Below are 22,414 nucleotides of genomic sequence, written 5' to 3' on the forward strand. Positions count from 1 at the left end.
CTGTCGACGGACAGATTATGACAAGGCCAAGGCATGAGTTTGGATCATGTGTGTATGTATGAAATGAGATACCTGAACTTTGATCAATGTTTGCTTTTGCAAGTCTCGAGTCCTGATTGGATACTTGAACCAAAACCCATGCGTAGATCAGGACCCATTGCCTCTCGGCAAGTGACATCATGCCTTTGTTTACTTTGAGCTTGGGTTGATAGAATGATTGGCAGAAGAGGAGAGAAATCCATTGTGCGCTTCTATTAGCGTTTACAGACTATCATCTTTTACAAGCTTTATCCTTTTAAAATCGTGAAATAGTGTAGACAAGAATGCAACACCCAACTATGCAGGTAATACACCAAAAGAAAGAACCTCTCCATACATAAGTAATACAAAAATAATGCGCCAAGGGTATTCTCTAACAATCGCCTCACTTGGTCTTGTCTCTGTTCGCTTTGTCATGAAATATGCCGCTTCATCTCTCAACAGCCTTAAAACTCTCTGCTCTCACCAATATCACAAATGTCAAAGACACCAACCTCGGGGATATTCTTCTTACGCAACGCCTCCTTGAGCATCTTGGGCGGCTCGAGCACCTCCTCCATGGTCAGCGCCCACGTCCCCCAGTGGATGCCCATGGCGCGGGTGCACTTTGTGTCGCAAAAGATCTCGACCGAGTCGTACGGGTTGGCGTGCATAGCCGAAAAGGCCACGCGAGGGTAGTATGCGCCAATGGGGATTAGACCGAGATCGAAAGGTCCGCGGAGCTCGCCAATCTGCTTGAACTGTGGGCACCTGGGGAGAGCTTCGTAGTCGGCACCGTAGTCGTCGATTCCGGCAGGGATGGCTGGAACAGCACGGTATCCAGTGTCGCCACCGAACCAGACCGACTTTTCGTCAGCGCGAACAGCCCACGAGCACCAGAGAGTCGTGTCTTTATCCCAGAGGGTACGAGCTGATGTGTGCTGGCAGGGCAGACACGAGATGCGGGCCGTCATCTCACGAGTATGGTCGCCGTCTCGAACGGTCACGCTGAGATCGGCATCCTCCCACCAGTCGAGCTCAGTAACGTGGTGGATGCCCGTCTTGCGGAACCACGTCTCCAGGCCGAGACCGACAAAGAACTGGGCTTCTGGGTGGTACTTTTGGACCTCGAGAATGGACGAGTGGGAAAGGTGGTCGTAATGGGAGTGGCTAATGACAACGGCGTCGACGATGGGGATGTCCTTGATATCGCATGGTTTTGGGGTGTATCGCTTGGGGCCCATAAAGGTAAAGGGAGAGCAGCGGTCTTCAAAGACGGGATCGAAGAGCACCCGCAGACCTGAGGGGAACTCGACATAGTAGCAGGCATGGCCTAGCCAGGTTGCGCGAAGCTTGTCGGAGCTATCACGATCAGGGAGCCATTGGGGTTTGACGACGGGAACGGTAGGAGGGCTGGTATCGGGCATCTTGAGATCGCCGGTGATGGAAGGCCTTGAGGTGTTGTCAGCTTGGCCGTCACGGGACTGCTAGCTTTGGGACAGTTTCTACATACCAGACGACCCGTCGAAGCATGGTGCCGAAACCAGGAGCACCACTCCATGAAGGATAAGGGTTCTTGAATCCCACTACAGTACCGCGCTTGATCTCATGATGGGGGTTCGAAGCCGCTTCTGCAGGAATGGTAGACCGGCCGGGAATCTTGGAGACGATCGAAGTAGTAGAGATGGGGGTCTTGGGAGCGGACGCGTCCTGGGAGCCGGACTCGGTGGAGGTGAGCTTGGCGGAAGCTGAGTTGGCGACGGAAGCCATGGTGGGCGAAGCTACCGATGAGCTGGTAGAGTACGAGTAGGTCTGCTGCTGCTGCTGCGGCTGCTGTACTGGAGTATTTGTCTGTTGGAGTTGATGCCAGAGTTGACGGGTCGGTGGACGGAGCAGGCGCGGCATATGGTGAACGGGAAAGGCGTCGGAGGCTTCGGGGCCGGTGGGAAGTTTAAAAGAGGGTAGATAGGGGGGGAGGGGAGGATGGATGGCCGGGGGTGGTAAGGTGCCGTCCGGGGGTTGGTTGAGGGCTTGGAGGGATGGTATGTATGGATGAGAAGAGAGGCGAGATAAGTACGAAGCAGGTAGCGAGAGGGTGCGCGTATGTGTATGTGGCTTATGCTGCAGTGAAAGAATAAATGTATGACGGTGCTTGTTGTCCTGTACAAAAAGGGAAAACAATCTGATTTTTGCTGACGCCAGCAGCTTTCGTCTGGTATGGTTGAGGGCGGAGTGATGGAGATGTCCGCCTCGTCTCTTCGTCCGCGTATACAAAACTAGAGGTCGATCGGTACCCAACCAATGCAACGAGTCAGTGACAAACAATGTAGCCTTGGCACAAGACGCAAGCACGGACAACAAAGAGGCTTGAGATCGAGGTCTATGCTTTTAAGGATCTTCTAGAAAGAAAAATGAATGCAAAGAGAGAGGTACGAAAAAGGGGACATACACACCATCACCGTCGCAACAAGCACCTTTGGTTGCCCCGTAGGGCTTTAGCGGAGTTAATAGACCCGCATGTCCCCGTGTGTCCGACGCCGACCGCGTGGGCGGAGCCATTTCCCGAGCCATCCGGGGAGACGAGAGGAGCATTGCCTTGAAGAGTATGCGAGTGCGAGCGGGAACAATCCGAGGCCGTCGTAACTTTTCCCTTGCCTGTGATTGATTACCCTCGCTTCATTTTTCTCTCCTTTGTTTTATCTTCCTCTTCTCAACGGTTCCAGGCAGACGCCGCTCCATGTTGACCGGAGTGCGGAGTTCAAGTCCGGTATATCCATGCACAAGACATACATCATCCATCCATGCATATTGCATCCATGAACACAGATAATCAACAGGAAACCAACTTGATAAACCTCGATTATACCTCGGCTTTATCTCTCTTCTCGCTTTGAATACGAAATACCTAAAATGCACCTCCCTCCATCATCAAGCGCTGCATCTGCCGCCCATCCCTCTCCCCTCGCATAATCCCTGTCATCGCCATGTGGTTCCCCTGTGGCGCCTCAATAGCGCAGGTGTCTCAACGTGGAAGCCAAGCAAGGCCCCCTGCACCAGGGCATGGTTTGTCTGTTACGCTTTGATAGTTGCGGCTTCATGTCCGCATAGAAAACTGCCGCCCGTTGAGACTCGCTGCATGTATCGAACCAGGTCAGGTCAAATCAGGCCCGTGGGTGGTATCCTTCAAACCAAAAACTACCAGGTATCTAGCGCATTATTGATGCAAGTCCGCTCTCCACCCCTATATCAACAAGAACCAAAACAGTAAACACACAACATCAACATAGACAAGGTCGACAAGACAAGACAAGGACCAGCCTGGACTGTATTCCAACCAGCTCGTCCATCACTCCGCCAAACGCCCGAAACAAGCCAGAAAGCCGCCGGAAAACAATTCGTCATCTCATAAGCGTCTTGAAAGATTGGTTCATGCGTCAGCGTCATCACATATCGACTTGTCGAGTGTCCTCGCCCATTTCCTCGCTGCCGAGCTCCTTTTCTAGCTCGTCTGCCACGAAGCCCTCGTAGTCATCTAGGTTCTTTTGAACGTGAATCTTGAACTTGATGACATCGTTGAGCATCCGGTCAATCTCAGTGTGCAGCTCCTCACGGAGTGCATTGGCCCGGAGTACAAGCTGCTCGTATCTATCATCTGGTCAGCATATTGCCGTCATTGGCCTGCATCAAATGGACTTACTCGATGGTTGTGTTGATCTCGCGTTGCTCCAGAACCTGCACCGAGTCGGACAGACCAGCTCGCATGCGTGACAACTCCTTCTCCATCTTCTCGATTTGCGCATCAGACGCCAGCTTCTGCGCTGTTGTAATCTCCTTGGTCTTCTCATACTCCTCCTCTGCTGCGCGTACGCGGTGGTTGAGTGCTTCCACAGCGCTTCGCCTGTCTTCAATGGCTTCCTTGATTCCATCCAGCAAGTCGTGGTCTTTCATCATCTCGTCCATTGCGGCACTTCGACGCTCTGAAATCTCCTTGCGTAGCGCCAAGAAGCTCTTTCGAATCTTGCCTCGGAGGTCCAGGTTAAGAATGTGTCCTGGCTGGTATCCAGTCGCGTGGTCTGCTAGCAAGCGGTCTGACGAAGCCGCCCCTGTAGACCCCTTGAAGTTGGAAGATGTGAGGTCCGAGCTGTCATTGACCATAACCTGGAGTTCAAACTCTTCTCCCTTAGCATTGGCTGCTGTCGATGGGATCAAGGCGATCTGGTATGCCACGGTGTTGTACCGATCAACCATCCGCTCGAGCTCATCTAGCTTCCGGCTTGCGTCAATCTCCTTCTCTGACACCTTCTTCTTGACTTCCTCTAGTCGCTGGCCTGCCGACTCGATGCCTTTTTGTAGCCGCTCTCGCTCCGCAGTCATGCGGTCAATATCCTGCATGCTGATCCCCTGAGCGTCGACGGCCTTTTGCAGACCACGTCGCTCGTCTTCAGCTTCTTGGAGCTCCTCCATTAGTTTGTCGAGCTCCTCCTGTAGAACCTGTGATCGACTCTCGTACTTCTCTGACCGTTGCATGGCCAGTGCGTTGTACTCCTCAAACTTGATCTTGTCCTCCTCCATAATCTTGAAGTGGTTGTCCAAAACTGCCGGGTCGGGTGTGTTTTTTTCCATGTCCTCGATCGCCTTGAGTAGTCGTGCGTTTTCTGCCTCGAGCATTTCGAGTTGTGACGTGTACTTGGAGTTTGACTGCTCAAATGCGGCGGCCATGGACTGGACATGAGGCGCCAAAACACGTTCCGCCTCCTCGTCACCCATATCATCGTCCATGGCCAACCAGTCCCGGTATCCGTTGCTGAGAAAGTCAAAGATGATGCGGTCACCGCTAACATCGACCCCGCTCTCCATACAAGCTTCGTCGTAGCTGCAGTTCGCGTAGCCATCTAGCATCTGGGCCAACTGCATCATCCAGTGAAGAAGACCAAGGAATGTGCTCCAGTTTTGTCCTCCCACGGCAGAGATCTGGCTCTTGGTGATGCTCCTCTCAAAAGGATACCTCATCTGCTTCAGGAGAGGCGGCACTTCCTGGTCGATGCTCTTCTGGAATCTGTAGCTGGGGTCGATACGGTGATAGAGCCATTGAAACATGTAGTTAAAGTCCTTCTGGGTCGGTGACTTGAGGACATTCTGCGAAAGAACATGCTTCATCTCCATCTCGAAATTGTAATTGACCATGTACTCCAAAATCTCTTGTCCGATGCGAGCTTGAAAGGCGCGATCCTTCAGAGGTCGGGGGTCGCGGGGAACACCGGCAGGTTGGGGAGTAGCCTGGAAGAAGCTCTGGTGGGTCATGGGAGCCGCTGTCGACTGGCGAGGCCGGTATACGCTGCTACGTCGGTCACCATCGGTAGAGGCTCGCGTCGTCGTGGCACCGGGAGTAAAAGTCGGCTTCGGTTGGAACGAGGAACGCTTGACTGAGGACAGACCAAGGTCGGCGAGGTTGGTTCCGGACGACGAACGCTTGAAAAGAGGTTGACTTGGGCGCGGCAGGGCGAGGGATTGCCTAGATCCCGACATGGACCGGACATGACTGCCCGGGTAATTGGCGCCACTGTTGGGGCCGGATCGCTTCATAGTCGAACCAGGCTGTGGAAGGGCGCTGTTTGCGCTGATACCTCCGAGGGTCTATGCAGAGAGTTAGAAAAATGTTGCAAGTCAAGGCGCGCGTATTGTAAAAGGCGGGGAGCGGTCGCACCTCTCTGGGTCTTCTGACACTCCACAGGCCCGTATCTTGGGACATATCCGGTGTGACAGGCAGCACGCGACTGCGATGGAATGAACGCGCGATGTCGGCGAGTATTGTAGGTTTAGTTTTTCGTCAGTAACTTGTCGGTGATGATGTTGCGAGGGGTGGGATGCGAGGGTGCGAAAGAGGCGTCAGGGCAAGATTAGAAAGATTGGGCGCTGGAAGTGTGTTGCTCGGCGGGAAAGTAAACAAACGATCTCATCTAGCTTTTGATTGGCTAGAAGAAGGTCGTGGTTGCAAGTGGAGCATGGTTGAGCTGGCAGAGTGGGGCATCAATTAACGTCAGCACGTGACTCAAGTCTCATCGCAACTTCCCAAGACAGCCTGGTGTCGACCGGTTCGTTGGAGAGGTACGTACCGCCTGCCTCGGCTCGACCACGCATTTCCCCGGGCCAGCTCCCGGCTCCAGACTCCGTCCCCACGCCTTCAACTTCGAGCCTCCGCAAGAAGCACATGCATTTGTCATTTTCCCTTCCATCATCACCCGGACGTGTTCGGCCATCACTCCTTCAACTCTTTGCGACTCGGATGCTGTGGTGAGAGCCGTCTGACGGCTACAAGTCAATCATGGCTATTCGCGAAGACCTCGTGGCCTCTGCGGTAAGTTGATCGCGTCTCCCAGCCACCGCGACCGCAATGTTGGACTTGAATACTGACTCCTGAATAGGCGCAATGTTGGTTTCTTCCTATGCGATAGCAACAACCCTGAATGTCAATGCTAACTGATCGCAGTCCTTCAGGATCCCAGCGTCGCATCGTCTTCCGTCGAGAACCGCATCTCGTTCCTGCGAAGCAAGAACCTGACCCAGGAGGAAATCGACGTTGCTCTGGCCCGAACAGGAGGCAATGCGCCGCCTACACCGACTCCTTCGTATGCCGGCGCTCCCGCCGGTCCTCCTCCTCCTCAACAATACTATCCGCCCTATCCACAGCATGCTTGGCAGCCGCCGCCTCCCCCAAGGAGAGACTGGAGGGACTGGTTCATCATGGCGACAGTAGTTAGCGGAGTTTCCTACGGAGTGTACTCTCTGGGCAAGGTTTGTAACCTCTTGCGACATGACTTGGTTATTGTGGACTAACAAGGAGGCAGCGCTACATCTACCCCCTGGTGGCACCCCCGACGCCAGAGAAGCTCGAGCAAGATAAGAAATCGATCGAAGAACAGTTTGACCGAGCCTTCACTCTTGTCGAGCAGCTCGCAAAGGACACCGAGAGCCTTAAGACGGCTGAAAAGGAGCGAACAGAAAAGTTGGATGCTGCGATTGCGGACCTCGAGACCGTCATGACAGACCTCAAGGCGGCCAATCGACGACGAGAGGATGATGCGAACCGAATCCGGGATGAGGTCCAGTCCCTCAAGGACGCGATCCCCAAGGCGCTCGAGAATCAGAAGGGCCTGACCGATGGACGACTGCGTGAGATCAACACTGAGCTTACCAGCCTTAAGACCCTGGTTTCGCAGCGCATGTCGAGCAGCGTTTCTACCCCTACAAGCTCAACCTTCTTGCGAGGCGCTAGCGGTAGCATTAGTGGTGGTGCCAGCGGCGTCGGCAGCACAAGCACCCCGGCGGCTCCCAGCTCGGCCCCCAAGACCAACGGAGAGAAGACCGCAGTCGAGTCTACCACGACCACTCCCGCTGCTGAGGTTCCTAAGCCTACCTTCCCCTCGGCCCCCTTGCTTAACCGATCCTCGTCGCCTCTTGCCAACATGACTGGCAAGAAGTCTATCCCTGCCTGGCAGATGGCCATGGCCAACCAGAACGACACCTCGTCGACCCAGGTCAAGGCGGACGAGCCCAAGGAGGCGGCCGCTAGCGGCTCCAGCTCTTAGGAGATGTCTTGATATTTAGTTATTTTTTCTTCTCGCTTGTACAGTATCCTATGCATCTACAACTTTGGACAAATGGAGACTCTGGGATAATAGGGTCGGCTGATAGGAGTGTTTTATGGGGTAGTTGTAGCGTTAATCCGTCTTGTCAGATATCAATGTTGACTATCACAAACTTGGTTATCATTCGCAGGTGATAATATCACAATGTGGATGTGTGGTTTAGTGTAATTGATCTTTCTCTGTTCCTCTGAAGCCACATCTTGAAGCCAATCAGAGGAGTTGACCCTGTATGCGCCACTAGCTTTCAGATGCAAGCTGTTCGTTCTGCAGCGCCTTTGCATGCGTCTCCTTAATGCTTGTATGTCCTTTATTATGCAGTTCCCGCAAAAATTACCACTTTGAGCAGTGCTGTGAGGCATCACCTACACCGCCCAACACACCTCTCTGATATAACCTCTAGCAAGCAAGGATTAAGACGAGTCATGATACAGAATATCCTTCATGAGCGCCAGATTCTCAGTAGCTGTCTCGGTAAATCAGGGACCGTGGACGCCGATGATCGGCACATCCATACCCCAGCAGCTGAAAACCGCTAGCCTAAACATCCGTGCCGAGGCTCGCTTCAAAGCTCATGATCTCTGCCCGCTTCCGTCACTTCAACTCTTGTATAAACTATTCCTAATTGATGACATGTCACTTTCTTCATCGAGTTTCCCCGAGCGTTGTCTATGCCGTGACGAGAGAGATAACCCGGCTTGCCAGACCATCCACTAGTGGCGAAGAGTTCACTGATTGACCTTGTCATGGACTGACAGGAAGGCGTCATTGGCTCTGGAGGCAATTCAGGTCTCAATATTTGCTTGGTATTGGGCTCTCGTGCCAATAAGAGCAGCTACGGTGGCTGGCTAGGCGGTGGACAAGTCTCATTCTTGATCTCAGCCATCTTTCCCTTGCGACACCTCCCATCGCGACGCCTCAATTCGACCGCTTTCGTGTCTGTTCTTGGTTTTTAGATGAGGGTTTTTACAACGTGCTTATTCTATGAATTAACAACAATAAACCCGACAGGATACACTTGACAGAAGAAGAGTTAGACGCTGGCCTTTTACTCCACCATCCCATCTGGATCACTTACATCACCACTCATACCCACAACACCATCACCTTCTCCTCACAATTGCGATACATCCAAGTCTTGATCTCCCCTCAAGATGAACTCAGAAACCCTCGAGACCATCCGGGCGGTCATCCCCTTAGTCCCCCTCATCCTCCGTCACTCTCTCCTCCACATCCTGCGCATCTCAGATACCGCCAAGTATCTCGACCTTCATAGCTCCCTCGTCGTCGCCTGCCTCCGAGCTCTGCTTGTCCCCTCAACACCCCACAGCATCTCTTCCACGCAAAAGCTCACCCTTCGAGACCCGGGCATAAGAGGCCACATATGGGTTAGCAAGTATGCCAGCCCAAGGCCACCAGAGACTTCCATCCGGGACACCCTCATCAGCACCCTCGAGCGCCTCGCGGGCGCCACCACATGCCGGGTCCCGGTGCCCGACCTGGTCGACGTCGAGGCCGAGTGGACCGGCCACCGGGGCGGTGTGGCCCGCGGCGCTCCGCTGCCTGACGTGTCGGAGCGGGAGCGGTACCACGGCATGATGCGCGAGTGCCGCCGTCCGACGACGGTCCTGTACTTGCACGGCGGCGCCTACTACCTCTGCGACCCCTCGACACATCGTCCTACGACTAAGAAGCTGGCTGAGCTGACGGGTGGTCGGTGCTACTCGGTGCGTTATCGCCTCGCACCGCAGCACCCGTTCCCTTCTGCGCTGCTTGATGCGCTGGTGTCTTATTTTACCCTGCTGTACCCTCCTCCGGATGCGTACCACGATCCTGTGCAGCCGGAGCACATTGTAATTGCCGGTGATAGGTACGATTCTATTCTCGGGACCCCGGATAGCCACATGTTAATATGAAACTTGATAGTGCTGGCGGCAATCTTGCGCTCTCGCTGCTCCAGCTCATTCTCGAGCTTCGTCAGCAAGACTCTCGGATCCTATGGCACGGCGAGCTGCGTGAGGTTCCAATGCCAGCTGGCATTGCAGTCAATTCTCCTTGGGTAGACGTCACACAGAGCTCGCCGACATGGGAGATGGCCACGCCGACGCCGTATGACTACCTCCCCAAGCCCGAGACCATGGACAAACTAGACATTCCTCCATGTGATGCCTGGCCCTCAAACCCACCAAGGCGCAACATGTACGTTGCCGATGACCTAGCAGCTCACCCACTAGCATCACTCGTCATGGCGCGCAGTTGGAAGGGCGCGCCGCCCGTCTACATCTGCACAGGATGGGAGATCCTCGCGTACGAGGACAAGTACCTCGCGCGCAAGCTCGAGGCTGACGGCGTGCGGGTCGTGTTTGAAGAGTACGAGGCCATGCCTCACTGCTTCGCGCTGCTGTTGCGTGACGTACCCACCACGCGCCGGTGTTACGATGGATGGGCGGCTTTCATCCGCGCTGCTGTAGAAGACCCTGCGGCGATTGAGACGAGGGCCGTGACGGTCAAGGCGAGGACGTTGGAGGAGATTCCACTGCGGTTTGAAGAGCTCAGTGATGTTTCGGAGAAAGAGGTACAGGAGAGGGTGCTGCAAAAGGCAGGGTTAGAGGAGAGGTTGCTAGAGGTGCCAATTGCAAAGCTATAGGTAGCATGTCGATAACTTGTTTTTTTGTATATATGGTAGAATACATGTTTGGTACATATGGGAATGATTGATATGGCAGATACTTTTTATATACAACTCACACGCCTTCTATAATCTCCGTTATCAATCACCGTCATCATCCCCATCGGCTCCGCCCCCGCAGCTTCCGGCTTCCGAACCCGACACCGGCCGGACCCACCAAAATTCTCCAACTTGGCTGATCCGCAAGCTCCAAGCTCCCTCCAACATCATCATCCGCCATCCCCGAGGGGTTCCCCACGATACCAATGGAGCGCCACAAGCAGGCCGTCGCCTCCATCGCCTCGGCCGTCCGCGGCTTCTTTGAGCGTCGCGAGCCATACCGCATCTTCCATGGCTCCACGAACAGCACTCGTCCTCAGCTGACCGGCAAGCCCGTCGTCGACATCAGCGCTCTTCGCAATGTTCTTCAAGTCGATCGTGCTACTCGCACCGCCCTCGTCGAGCCCAATGTGCCAATGGATAAGCTCGTCGAGTCGACGCTTAAGCACGGCCTTGTTCCCCCCGTCGTCATGGAGTTCCCCGGTATCACAGCCGGAGGCGGCTTCGCGGGTACAGCGGGCGAGAGCTCATCATTCAAGTACGGATTCTTCAACGATACGGTCAATTGGGCAGAGATTGTGCTTGGAAACGGAGAGGTTGTTCGTGCGTCGCGGGAGGAGCGTGCTGACCTCTTCCGCGGCGCCGCTGGTGCCGTCGGCTCCCTCGGCGTGACCACGCTGCTCGAGCTGCAGCTCAAGGAGGCTAAGAAGTTTGTTCGTACTACATATCATCGCACCAGCAGCGTCGCCGAGGCCGTTGCCCGTATCCGCGCCGAAACCGAGAACCCCGCCAATGACTACGTCGACGGTATCCTCTTCTCCAAGGACCATGGCGTAGTTGTCACTGGTACCTTGACCGATGAGAAGCCCGCCGATACCAAGATCCAGACTTTCAGTGGTGCTTGGGATCCCTGGTACTACCTCCACGTCAAAGATCGCACTCAAAACGTCCCCTCCGCTGGTCCTACCGTTGACTCCGCCGCCTCGTCCTCTTCCCCCGTCGATTACATCCCCCTCGCCGAATACTTCTTCCGCTATGACCGCGGCGGCTTCTGGGTAGGCGCCGCAGCCTTTGACTACTTCAAGGGCGTACCTTTCACCCGATTCTTCCGCTGGTTCCTCGATGACTTTCTCCATACTCGCATGCTCTACCGCGCCCTCCACGGCAGTGGTGAATCCGCCCGCTTCATCGTTCAGGACCTCGGCCTGCCCTACCGCACTGCCGAGGCCTTTGTCGACTACACGGCTGAGAACTTCAACATCTGGCCCCTTTGGTTGTGTCCTCTGAAGCAGACTCCTCCTCCCACCTTCCACCCGCACACTGGCGAGACCGAGACCGCCGCCGACGGTACCGTGTCCACCCCTCCGTCTCTGAACATTGGGCTATGGGGCTGGGGCCCCACTGACCCGGATGAGTTTGTTACCAAGAACCGCGCTCTCGAGGACAAGCTCGTCGAGCTGGGTGGCTTGAAGTGGCTTTATGCGCACACGTACTACAACGAGGAGGAGTTCTGGAAGCTCTATGACCGACCATGGTATGAGGCTCTCAGGAAGAAGTACCACGCCGACACCCTGCCCACCGTCCACGACAAGGTCAAGGTTGACGTCGAGGCCCGCAAGGAGGAGCGTCAAAAGTGGAAGCGCTCCCTCAAGAGCAAGCCACCGTTGGGTGGTCTGTATGGTATCTGGAAGGGTATCCAGAGCAAGGATTACATGCTGCACCGCCACGCCGAGTGGAAGTTCAAGGAGAAGAAATAGAGGATACACTGTATGAGTATTGAGTGTTAGAGTTGATAGAGCCAAGGCTTTTAGTCTTGCTGCCGAAAGGCCTGTATACAAGGTTTTGGGTATATAGAAAGTCTTGGTTGTACGAGAGCGAGGTGAAACATCAAAAGATAGCAATTTACTTGAAAATAGATGTCTTGTATTCAAATGCCGACATCTTTTGTGCGCCAAATGGTCGCATCTATGGGTTTTGACAGCTTCCAGCATAAATCAGTTTCTCAGGAGAGACAATATCCCCAATATTTACACAAGCCTCCATGTCCATCATGGTAGGCTCAATTAGGGGGAATCCGCGTCAATCTCCGTTGCGCCCAAGGCGCAAGTCTATCGCCAAGCGCTGTAGTTCGCCTCCCAATGCGTCTAGTTTCCTCCCCTCAAGTCGTCATGTTCATGATATGCTCTCGGTCCAGGGTCGCGACTCTTGTGGGCTAGGCCAGCAAGTAGAAAGAAACCCGGGTCAAAAATGAATGAGAAGCAGAAGGGTCATAAAGCTGAACGAGTGCGAGTCCTTTATTCCTTGATAGCGTACTCACGCTTGAACATGTCGTCGACCTTGGTAAGGTAGTAAGTTCCAGGGACAATGCCAGAGACCTCGCCCTTGGGGGTGTAGTCCTTCTGGAGGTGAGCCTGCTTTCGGAGATCGCACATCTACACAAAGTTAGCGACTGCTTGAACTGTAACTATCTCATCCTTCACCAACCTTGTCGTAGTCGCCAGGGGGCACAGCGCGGCGGGCAGCGAGGCGGGTGGGAATGTCGAGAACGTCAGAGATGCGCTCGATGTTGCCGTTGATGCGGAAAGACATGAAGCTGGCAGCGAGACCGGAACCGTAGCTGAAGAGACCAATTCGCTTGCCCTCGAGAGCCTTGTTGTCGACGACGCTGATCAAGCTGGCCAGACCACCCCAAACACTGCCACAGTACATGTTACCAACGTTGGTGGCAACCTGGATGGAGGGGTTGACGCGCTCCTGGAAGCGCTTTTTGGTGAGACCCATGAAGGTCTTTTCAACGACCTTGTCAGTCAGAGACTTCTCGTAGTCCATATCGCGGAGCTCAGGGGCGACCTCGGCGAAAGCCGGGGAGTCGGCGTTGGCAAGGTAGTCGTGGTAGAGGAGTCGGGCATAAGACTTCTGGACGAGCTTGCAAGTAGGAGAGTGGAAGGCAAGGTAATCGAAGCGGTCGAGGTTGGTTCGGTTAGGGTCGCTGCCGTTGGTGACACCGTTGGTGGACTGCTTGGCCTCACGCTTGCAGTAGTCACGGTAAGCGGCATCGAGAGCCTTGGTGTAGCAGTTGATGGAGTAGTGACCGTCGACGTAGGGGTACTCGCTGGTCAGGTCGGGCTTGTAGAAGTCGTAGGCGTGCTGCATGTAGGTACCGCGCAGACCAGGCTCAGCGACAATGGGAGCGTTGGGGCCGATGAGCAGAGCAACAGCGCCAGCACCGCCAGTGGGACGAGCGTTACCCTTGGCGTAGAGGGCAATGTCACCAGCCACAACAATGCCATCACGGCCGTCCCAAGCAGAGGACTCGACCCAGTTGATGGTGTTGAAGACGGCGTTGGTACCACCGTAGCAGGCGTTGATGGTGTCGACACCCTCGATGTTGGTGTTGTCGCCAAAGAGCTGCATGAGAACAGTCTTGACCGACTTGGACTTGTCGAGGAGGGTCTCAGTGCCGACCTCGAGACGACCAATTGAGTTGGGGTCAACGTTGTAGTTCTTGAGGAGGTTCTTGGTAGCGGTCAGGGCGAACGAATAGATGTCTATCATGAAAGAGCAGAATTATGTTAGCAGCGTGTTGCAGAGCGTATGAAGCCAGGCGCGTCGCCATGGATCATTTGCTGAGTTCGGGACAAAACTTACCCTCGCGATCATCGCAGAAGGACATCTTGGTCTGGCCAAGACCAATGGTGTACTTTCCAGTGCTGACGCCATCGAACTTCTCGAGCTCAGTCTGCTCAACATACTAGAGTGAGGCGGATTGTGGTTAGCTGAGGGCGTCATTGAGGGCTTGCGATGGAGGGGCAGGCGTTGGAATGGAGGGGCACACGACCCAGGAACCCGAACACGAGAATAACGCAGGGACTTTTTTTTTAATTGAAAAGTTTTGGTGAGGGGCAGCGGCCAACAACAATCCATTCCCCAATGCTCAGAGAGCAATTGAGGCACAAGAGCACGGGGCAGAGGGAGGACCCTGACTTACCTGGCTGGGGAAGTAGATCTCAATGGCCTTGATGCCAATGTTCTGAGGACGGGCAGCCATGTTGAAAGATTTGGGAGGTGTTTGTCTTTCGTTGAGAGGTGACGGTGGAGGAGGAAGATGAAGACAAGAAGAAGAGGTAGAGGAAGAGGAAGAGGACGTGGAGATGGAGGAGAGACGAGATATAATAACCGCCAGGAAGGAGGGAAGGGAAGGGGGGGAGGGACCCGGAAGAAGGCGCGAGATTGCGGGTTTGTTAACTGAGATTGAGATTGGATCTCGAAACGAAATCTAGACGGAGCCCAAGCCTCTGGGGGGGTGATGGATGGCTGTTCAGGCGGCGCGGCGGGGGGGCAAGGCAAGCTTCGGGACTTGGAGGGGTGAAGGGAGTGACCTATGATTGTTGGGCAAATTAGTTAGATCCAGAGGTATCAGGTTTTTCACCGCCCTTTGGCTTTGCCGCTGGACGATTGGCAATTGTGCTTGCTATCGAGGTATTTTGGGGGGCTGGGTGCAGTAATTGGGCTAGGCAAATGTCTTCATCCTCGGACGTGACCATGATGCATGGGATCCGACCTGGGAGATGGCACGGTGAGAGGGATGCTAAGACCAGACCGCCAGGACAACGACAATCATTTGTCCTGGTTGAGTCGAATGCATCAAGTGCCTGAATCAGATCCGTAGATGTGTGCTATGCGAGATGTTGTGCTCTGTGTTTATCATGGAAGCACAACTGCCCTCGCAAGACTCGACTTTGCCTGCTCCATGACCACTGCAACTGCACTTCATGCAGCCCGGACAGAGTCTCTTGCCTCCTCCCTCCCGTCTCCTGTCAGGGGCACGCCTCAACCGGTGGGCGCCGAAGGGGAAAAAAACGTGGTGGGCTTGACGTTTCGTTGTCTGTGGTGGGAGTGGGCTTGGGTGCTGTTGGTGGGACTTACACGGGGATAGCGAGAAGGCTGTTTGGAAACACGAACACGACAACTGGTTGGTTGGTCGATCAAACTTGGGGAAGGTGTTGGTTCTAGCCGGCAAGATGCTCTAGATGCAGCTGTTATCTGGTAAAAGTCTGGGGAGGGATGGGAATCCTTTATATAGACGTCAATCTCTTGTGCTAGATGGGTGTAAGTGCGGGCTTGGCCAAGATTGTCCCTGTGCCGTCTGCTTAGGTTGTGTAAATGTTGAGGTGCTTGTTTGCTCCGAGGTGTTTCTAGATACCCGATCTGCCGGCCCAAGCACTCCATCCCATGCCTAGTCGCCACTCAAGAGGTACTTCTTTCACAGAGGTACAAAGACTGCCTCGAGCTGTACCTGTTCTAATTCGGTGCAAAATTCTCTTCTTGGTGATCCAACCCACTCCGAGTTTTCATTATCTGATCCCACGCTGCACTCTCACAGGCAGCTCAGCAGCCAAAACTCCACCGAGACCGGCCCCAGCTGGCGCCATCCATCCATCACAGAGTGGATGGGATGGGACAGAAGGGACCGGAACTCAGGGCCAGAGCCAGTCCCATTTCAGGGGACCACCCGCTAACGCTACTGTCGGGTGGTACCCAGGGGCTAGAAGTTGTAGCGGGGCCACAGCGTATCATCGCCCAGAATCACCTACAGTCGCACTTGCCCTGTCTGGCATTGTCCTTACAGAGGTGGTCACCACACCCGTTTCCATTCTTCCACGACTCCACCATTCCATCTTCTTCATCAACCTCACCTTGCGTTCTTAGCCGCACATCAACGGTAGCCATTCGCGTTCACCAGGAAACACCCTCATCATGAACTGTACCCGAGAACAATCTTGACGCCATTTTGTTCCCTTTCGCTTTGGCTGCATGCATTGGCCTTTCTGAGGACGCCGTTCCGCACTCGTGTGTGATGGGTACCACTCAGCAAGCGTCCCACCCCTTCAGTACTTGTGCTTCGTTCGTTCCATGTGCCGTCGGCATTCTCCTTCTTTGGGATATCCCTACCAGACCAGATCCAGATCTAGGTATTCCCGGGTTCAATCTCGGAGTCAGATCATGAATCTTGTCATAGATGATCTCGAAACCCTGTCGAAGCATCATGACATGCCTCGACCAGTTCCATCTTGCTCAACCTGACATGTCAAAGATCCCTCAACCATGCTCTCAACTCCATGGCCCTTCTTCAGTCAACCAACTCGTTCACGGCCGAGGTTCTCATCACCCCCATGCTCCAGTACCTTCTCGCCACGTCCATGAGGAATTTATTGTCCTGCGTCCCACGCCATGACCACATCTTTAGCGTCATCTTCCCGGTTTGTCCCTCATCGATGCGACCTTTGGACCATTTCTTGACTTGTGACGACGTCAACTTGCCCACCATTATCAATCGCTAAACTCGAGGACCGCCGCATTCCGTTCTTCGGCGTGGGTCGACAAGGACCCTTCTAAGTCTGATGCAGCTAGCCTCACGTCTTTTGCCTCAACCGTCCCGAGACTTGAGACACTTGGGCGTCTTAGTCCCCGGCTATATCCCACCTAAGATAATCAACGTGCAGGATCCTGCATCCCAGGCACCACCATCAGGCTTGATTATCGCTCGACGACTCCGGCCGGCTCGCCTGGGGCTTGGGTGGGCAGGGCAGGGCACGTTGCGTACATAAGCCGCGGGGGTGTTGCGAACTATCACGTACCCGTACCCAGTTGCTTCGCGTCAAGCGGCATGGAAAGAAACCAAAGGATCTTTGCAATTTAAGAATCCATGAAAAGCTGAGAATACGCAAGACACTACGTATGTCCCTAGTGTCTTTATTCGGTCTCTTATTCGATTTTCGCTCTCTTATTCGGTCCCTCTTATTCGGGTTGAGGCTCCTCCAAGCCGCATTGCTTCTTTGTACCATGGCCGCAAGCCCAGCTTCATCACCCACGTAGGTCCCTTGTCCGCTTCGGCACGTCATTAGTCTCATCCCACGGCTCCCACGGCGGCTTGCGTCCGGCCATTCATGGTTGGCCTTGCTGCGTGGGTTCTTTTCGATCCCGACTTGGCTGCTCCGGTCGAATGCCGAATATCCCTCTTGCTCTCCGCTGTTGCATGGAGCCGCGCATCTAGTCGGAGCAAATCTGCACTGACCTTGCCGGCCTAGGTTGTGCCCCAAGGTTCATTGGCTTGATCACTTCGATCTCCCAGGGGCCAATCCTTCCGCATCTCTCTGCCGAGACTAGAGATGTCCGTTGCCCCTCGTGTTCTCTGGCCGGCGGCTTTACTGTTAGTGGAGGTCTTGACAGTACCGGTACCTCATGTCTTGGACTTTGCACAATTGATTCTTAACGGCATCAATGCAAGGTAAGTTTTGATTCAAATTACTTGACTATTACAACTTGCACCCTGTTGGTGTAATGAAAGGTACATGACGAGTTGAGTGCTACTCTAACTATTGACTGATGCACCTGGTGCGAAAATGACAACCCCCAACGCCTATGATGCTCTACCACATGTGTGGCCATTTTTGTTCTCGTTTATGTCTCATACAGTTGCGTTTCCGCGATATGCTGGTCGTTAAGTTGTTCATGAGGTTTGGTCTGGGGTGTCGTAACCAGAATCAGAGGTGCCCTTGGGTCTCTTGGCTGCGGCAGCCTCGTTGTCATCCTTCTTAGCCTCCTCCTTGGTCTCCTCTGCGGTCTCATTCTTGGTCTCATCCTTGGCCTCGCTCTTGGTCTCCTCCTTGGGCTCCTCCTTGGGCTCCTCAGCCTCTGGCTTCTTCTCTTCAGCCTTTTCGGCCTTGTCATCCTTGTCCTTCTTGGCTTCGTCCTTCTTGGATTCGTCCTTCTTGGTCTCGTTCTCAGACTCGGAATCAGAATCAGAATCGGAAGAATCAGAACCAGAGCTCTCGCCGTTGCTGCGACGCTTAGCCTTGGCCTTCTTCTTGCGAGCCTTGCGACGCTCTTCCTTGCGGACCCTCTTGGCCTCGGCCTTCCGGGCCTTCTCGTCCTCCTTGCGCTTCTTCTCGGCATCATCAATCTCCTTCTGCTTCTTCTCCTTGCGGGTCTCGACTATCCACTCATCCACAGCCGCGATGGCAGCCTCAGGATCCCGCTTGTGCTTGAGGAGCAAACCCTGGATCTCAGCGGGACTGAACTCATGCTCAGGAAGCGCGGTAGCAAACTTTTCGGCGAGGGCCTCAATACGCTCTGTGAGTTCAAGACGCTCCTTCTCTTCCAAGGCAGCCTTCTTTTGAGCGGCTTCGGCATCGAGTTCGTCAGCCTTGGACTGAGGAGAGTTCTCTCCTTCGTAAGGGGCATAGATGGCGCGGAAGATGGAAGAAATCATGCCAGAGTCGGCGAGGCCAAACTTGACAATCATGTCGACACGGCCAGGACGAATGAGAGCCTTGTCCAACTTCTCGAGATGGTTGGTGGTCATGATGAGGACGCGGCCCTCCTGAGAGGCCACACCATCGAGGATGTTGAGAAGACCAGAGAGGGAGAGTCTACCAGGGAGGAGAGGGACAGCGGCGCCCTTTCCAGGGACAACCGGAGCGGCAGGGGCTGCGACAGTTTCCTGTGTAGCGCCCTCCTTGCCCTCTTCACGAGTGTGGGTAAGACCGGCGGTATCAATATCTTCGAGTAGGACAACGCATCGTCGAGGAAGATCGGCAAAAAGAGAGGCCAGGTTCTCCTCATTTGCCATGGCGGAACTCAAGCTGACCATGTAGATGCGCATTCGGAAAAAGCCAGCCAGGGCAAGACTGAGAGAACTCTTTCCAGTACCAGGAGGGCCATAGAGGAGATAACCACGACGGTAGGGGATACCGCGGTTCGAGTACCAGCGACGAGTGCTTGGGTTAAGGTAATCGGTTACATCGTCAAGGAGGTCCTTCTTCACCTTCTCGTTGAGGATGACGGTGGAAACGGGACGGCTGGCACGGGTCATGCAGCGCTGCCAGGTAGGATCACCGCCGTTACTGCCGGAGGCACCGCGGTAGATCAAAGTCTTGCTCTCGTCCTTCTTTAGGTACTGCGCACGGGCATCGATGAGGAGCTCCTTAAGGATGCGGGGGTTGCGGCCGAAGCAAGAGATGGAGATTTCCTCACGCTCGCTCACGACAAGGAAGCCAGACTGCTCGCGGTTCTCGTGACGCTCGAAAAGCAGAAGGTGGCCTTGATACCAGAAGAAGTGGGTGCCAAATGATGGAGTGTACTGGAGAGGCTTCTTGCGGGGGGCAGAGCCGTGAGAACCGTCACCGTCGCCATCCTCATACTGATCCTCATCCTCGTCCCAGCGCCAGAGGAACCAACTTCGGGAGTTGATGTTGGTGTTGACGATGAAGCGGCGAGAGCTTCGGGCGAATTTCTGGCTTGCAACCCAGGACATGATGATGTTGTAGATCTCGTCGTCGGTGCGAATGCGCACGACAGACATGAGATACTTTTCAATCATGCCCCAGGCATAGTCGCTGATGTAGGTCCAAGCGAAGGTGATGCCAGAGATGACGAGAAGGAGGGGAATGTAGATGTTGAGGTCGATACCGAGGTATGTCTGGATGGCAGAAGAAAAGACGCTAAAGCCGGGGATGAGAAAGTCGAGAAGAGCGAAAGGGACCTGAGGAGGTTTGAAAGCTGCGTCAGGGGCTCCCAGGCCAGGACCTGAGGCGTTGATGGTATCCATGATGGACGAAGCTGACACAAGACGTCGTAAAAGTGGTGATATCACGGTGTGTTGTTTTGTCAAAGATATCCGCCACTAGGAGGGAGTGGGTTGCCCAGTAAAAGTCTACGGCAGAGACTAAAGGACAAGATGGGGAAAGAACCAAGACTGCAGAAGCAGATGCTGTGAGTGGAAGAGAGGAAGGAAAAATGCAAGTCGAGAAAAGCGAGGAATTTATACCTCTTGTTCACGTAGACGATGTAGGTACATGATCGCATCTAATGCATATAAGACGATGCGGCCTGCAGTCCGCCCGCCAGAATGGATACACCCAGACCCGGAGGAGGCATCCGTTTCCAGCCTTACAAGGCGGGGAGGAGACAAGGAGGGATGCATCTTACGAGCAGGGACCTTTGATTGGACAACAAGGGTAAGCCGGCGACCTGAGTCACAGCCCGTATCTCGAGATCCAGACCTCTTTTGGGTCTCATTGCGTCCCTCAAAACTAGGCATCCAACTGGACTTGGGGATTGAAAATGTACGACGGGCCAAGTCTAGGCAGCGCTTACGGGAGTCGTGTTTGAGCGCAGAATGAAACCTTTTACTGGTCAATTGGGGGCAATATGCATCAACGGCCTGAAAGATGGGGGGCTTTCTCTTGTGCTCTGGGCGTGTTCAATAAATTCTTCGTGGTGGATGTGTCTGCGTTGGACAAGGAGAGTGCACATGATGACTGCATGTAGCCGATCACGCGACAATGAAGCCCAAGACAAGAAAACAACATGGTTTCCAAAGGTCCCTTTGAAATGATTGCCTTGTCTTGCCAATGAAGGTATTGGATCAAACAGTATGGAGTAGAAAAAAAATGCGTTGTTGCGTGGGGAACTAACAAAGCCACAATCAAAGCCTCCCGCCTCGCCGCAGAGTCACAGCGGAGATGCCGTTCCCCGCTAAACCGGAGTGGCTGTGCTCAATTGATGCACCGTCTGCTCGGATGAGGTCATCACGGCATGTCGTTTAAAGGGCCTCCGATGAGTTGTTTGGCCAATTGAGAATAGCTTGTGATTAGGCAAACTCCAAGGCTTTTCATGTTTGAGGGTGTTGACGGCATGTTATTGAACAATGGATCCATTATTGCTTCTTGGTGCTTTTCTTGTTGTCGTCATAGGTGGTCTAGAACGTTTTTACCGAGACGAAATTGAGAAATCAGGGTACCTCCTTAACTGACTCTTTAGGAATAACACGGCAATATCATCATCTTGCAGACAAGCCCGGTCAACATGGCAGCAAATCACGTTGTTCGCAGCCACTGTCGTAGTCTTATCAGAACCTTTTGGAACCTTGTTTCATATTGGCTGCCTCTTACAAGACGAAATAACACTCCCTCATGTTCCAAAGCGAATGTCTACAGTTTTAATGGACCTCGGATCTCGCAAGTGGCAAGTGTCAACCCGGAGCAAAGCTGCCTGGCAGCTCCAGCCACATTTGGGTTAGGTGACGTACCCTCACTCGCCACAGAACCTCGGCTTTGCCACATTGAGGTATAAGAGGAGAAGCCTTGAACAACGACAACTTGAACAACAACTCTACTACTCCATCAACAAAGCGCCTTTCTTTAATCGAATTCTATCCCGAAAACCAGTCAAAACACATCAAACACCAAAAAAACCAGTTCCTCAATAATCATGGGTCTCCCCACCTTCTCTGAGTCCACAACCAAGGACCAGACCCCGCAACAAGAGACTCAGACTGAGCAGGTCGCTACAGGCGCGGGAGCCAACACGGGCGCTGGCGTGACAAGGCCCAAGACTGAGGAGGAGAAGGAGGCTGATCGTTTGTATGAGGAGGCCATGGAGGAGGAGTATGCTAAGCGTGAGGGCGGTTCTTAGACGGGATGAGTTTATGTCATGAACTTGATGATGGGATGATATATATGGTAGTAGGAAACTCTACTCAATAATTCAATAAAGAATTGGTGATTATGGTATTTAAATGAATTAATTTCAATGTGTAAATGAAGCACACAACAGACTACCCGTCATTCAAATTAAGAATGGCTTCATTTGCTATCACTATTGCAAAGGTAACATAGTTTTTGGAGGATCTAAGCGCTTCCACTTATCGTATTTGCTACAACTTTTACTGATTTCTTTGTCCATGTAAGACGAGCAGTACCATACTTAAACAAGTATTGGATAGGAGGCTGTCTAAACTAGCCGATTTCACTATACATGTGGGATGAACCAAACATAAACTGGGGGGAAAACTTGATAGATTCTCTTACACGCCCGCCAGAGACAGTTATCATGTGTTACTAGTTCTGTCCATGTCACCAAATAACTACCTTGATCTACCTTTGAGACATGAAAACAACAACATTGAACTCTGGATATCTAAACTAAAATAACACAACATTACAACTGCACCCAAAACCAC

The 22,414-nt window shown here is 53.6% G+C and overlaps 7 protein-coding genes across 7 annotated transcripts; 3 read left to right on the top strand and 4 right to left on the bottom strand.

The window, feature by feature from the left end:
• Positions 1–215: 215 nt before the first annotated feature.
• On the bottom strand, positions 216–1,901 carry NECHADRAFT_103573 (uncharacterized protein). The gene is made up of 2 exons (XM_003046761.1): positions 1,532–1,901; positions 216–1,470 (listed from the first exon to the last, which is right to left on the bottom strand). Exons 1-2 carry the CDS (start codon positions 1,786–1,788, stop codon positions 486–488), a joined length of 1,242 nt encoding a protein of 413 aa, XP_003046807.1. The 5' UTR covers positions 1,789–1,901; the 3' UTR covers positions 216–485.
• A 1,560-nt stretch (positions 1,902–3,461) lies between these two features.
• On the bottom strand, positions 3,462–5,767 carry NECHADRAFT_33176 (uncharacterized protein; the record flags this gene model as incomplete). The annotated part of the gene is made up of 3 exons (XM_003046762.1): positions 3,462–3,663; positions 3,716–5,652; positions 5,723–5,767. The coding sequence occupies 3 exons, from the start codon at positions 5,765–5,767 to the stop codon at positions 3,462–3,464; spliced, it is 2,184 nt and encodes a 727-aa protein (XP_003046808.1).
• A 573-nt stretch (positions 5,768–6,340) lies between these two features.
• NECHADRAFT_33954 (uncharacterized protein) lies at positions 6,341–7,604 on the top strand (the record flags this gene model as incomplete). The annotated part of the gene is made up of 3 exons (XM_003046182.1): positions 6,341–6,377; positions 6,506–6,644; positions 6,857–7,604. The coding sequence occupies 3 exons, from the start codon at positions 6,341–6,343 to the stop codon at positions 7,602–7,604; spliced, it is 924 nt and encodes a 307-aa protein (XP_003046228.1).
• Positions 7,605–8,815: 1,211 nt separating this feature from the next.
• NECHADRAFT_32766 (uncharacterized protein) lies at positions 8,816–10,308 on the top strand (the record flags this gene model as incomplete). Its single annotated transcript, XM_003046183.1, has 2 exons — positions 8,816–9,531; positions 9,588–10,308. The coding sequence occupies 2 exons, from the start codon at positions 8,816–8,818 to the stop codon at positions 10,306–10,308; spliced, it is 1,437 nt and encodes a 478-aa protein (XP_003046229.1).
• A 263-nt stretch (positions 10,309–10,571) lies between these two features.
• Positions 10,572–12,247, top strand: NECHADRAFT_58588 (uncharacterized protein). Its single transcript, XM_003046184.1, has one exon. It carries the CDS (start codon positions 10,596–10,598, stop codon positions 12,144–12,146), a length of 1,551 nt encoding a protein of 516 aa, XP_003046230.1. The 5' UTR covers positions 10,572–10,595; the 3' UTR covers positions 12,147–12,247.
• A 43-nt stretch (positions 12,248–12,290) lies between these two features.
• On the bottom strand, positions 12,291–14,468 carry NECHADRAFT_66832 (uncharacterized protein). Its single transcript, XM_003046763.1, has 4 exons — positions 14,378–14,468; positions 14,038–14,140; positions 12,874–13,937; positions 12,291–12,821 (listed from the first exon to the last, which is right to left on the bottom strand). The coding sequence occupies exons 1-4, from the start codon at positions 14,435–14,437 to the stop codon at positions 12,684–12,686; spliced, it is 1,365 nt and encodes a 454-aa protein (XP_003046809.1). The 5' UTR covers positions 14,438–14,468; the 3' UTR covers positions 12,291–12,683.
• Positions 14,469–18,355: 3,887 nt separating this feature from the next.
• NECHADRAFT_1988 (uncharacterized protein) lies at positions 18,356–19,924 on the bottom strand (the record flags this gene model as incomplete). The annotated part of the gene is made up of 1 exon (XM_003046764.1): positions 18,356–19,924. A coding segment is annotated over one exon (1,569 nt), but the record flags the coding sequence as incomplete, so codon positions are not given.
• Positions 19,925–22,414: the final 2,490 nt, after the last annotated feature.

This window comes from Fusarium vanettenii, assembly GCF_000151355.1.
Source record: "Fusarium vanettenii 77-13-4 chromosome 2 genomic scaffold NECHAsca_18_chr2_1_0, whole genome shotgun sequence".
In the NCBI taxonomy this organism is placed as follows: Eukaryota; Fungi; Ascomycota; class Sordariomycetes; order Hypocreales; family Nectriaceae; genus Fusarium; species Fusarium vanettenii.

Bases quoted from the DNA above. Each gene is read 5' to 3' on its own strand.
- NECHADRAFT_58588 (XM_003046184.1), top strand. From the start codon at position 10,596: ATGGAGCGCCACAAGCAGGCCGTCGCCTCCATCGCCTCGGCCGTCCGC.
- NECHADRAFT_66832 (XM_003046763.1), bottom strand. From the start codon at position 14,437: ATGGCTGCCCGTCCTCAGAACATTGGCATCAAGGCCATTGAGATCTAC. The intron at 13,938-14,037 runs GTAAGTTTTGTC...CTTTCATGATAG, and splicing joins CTTCTGCGATGATCGCGAGG to ACATCTATTCGTTCGCCCTG. The intron at 12,822-12,873 runs GTTGGTGAAGGA...AACTTTGTGTAG, and splicing joins CCCCTGGCGACTACGACAAG to ATGTGCGATCTCCGAAAGCA.
- NECHADRAFT_103573 (XM_003046761.1), bottom strand. From the start codon at position 1,788: ATGGCTTCCGTCGCCAACTCAGCTTCCGCCAAGCTCACCTCCACCGAG. The intron at 1,471-1,531 runs GTATGTAGAAAC...CAACACCTCAAG, and splicing joins ATGCTTCGACGGGTCGTCTG to GCCTTCCATCACCGGCGATC.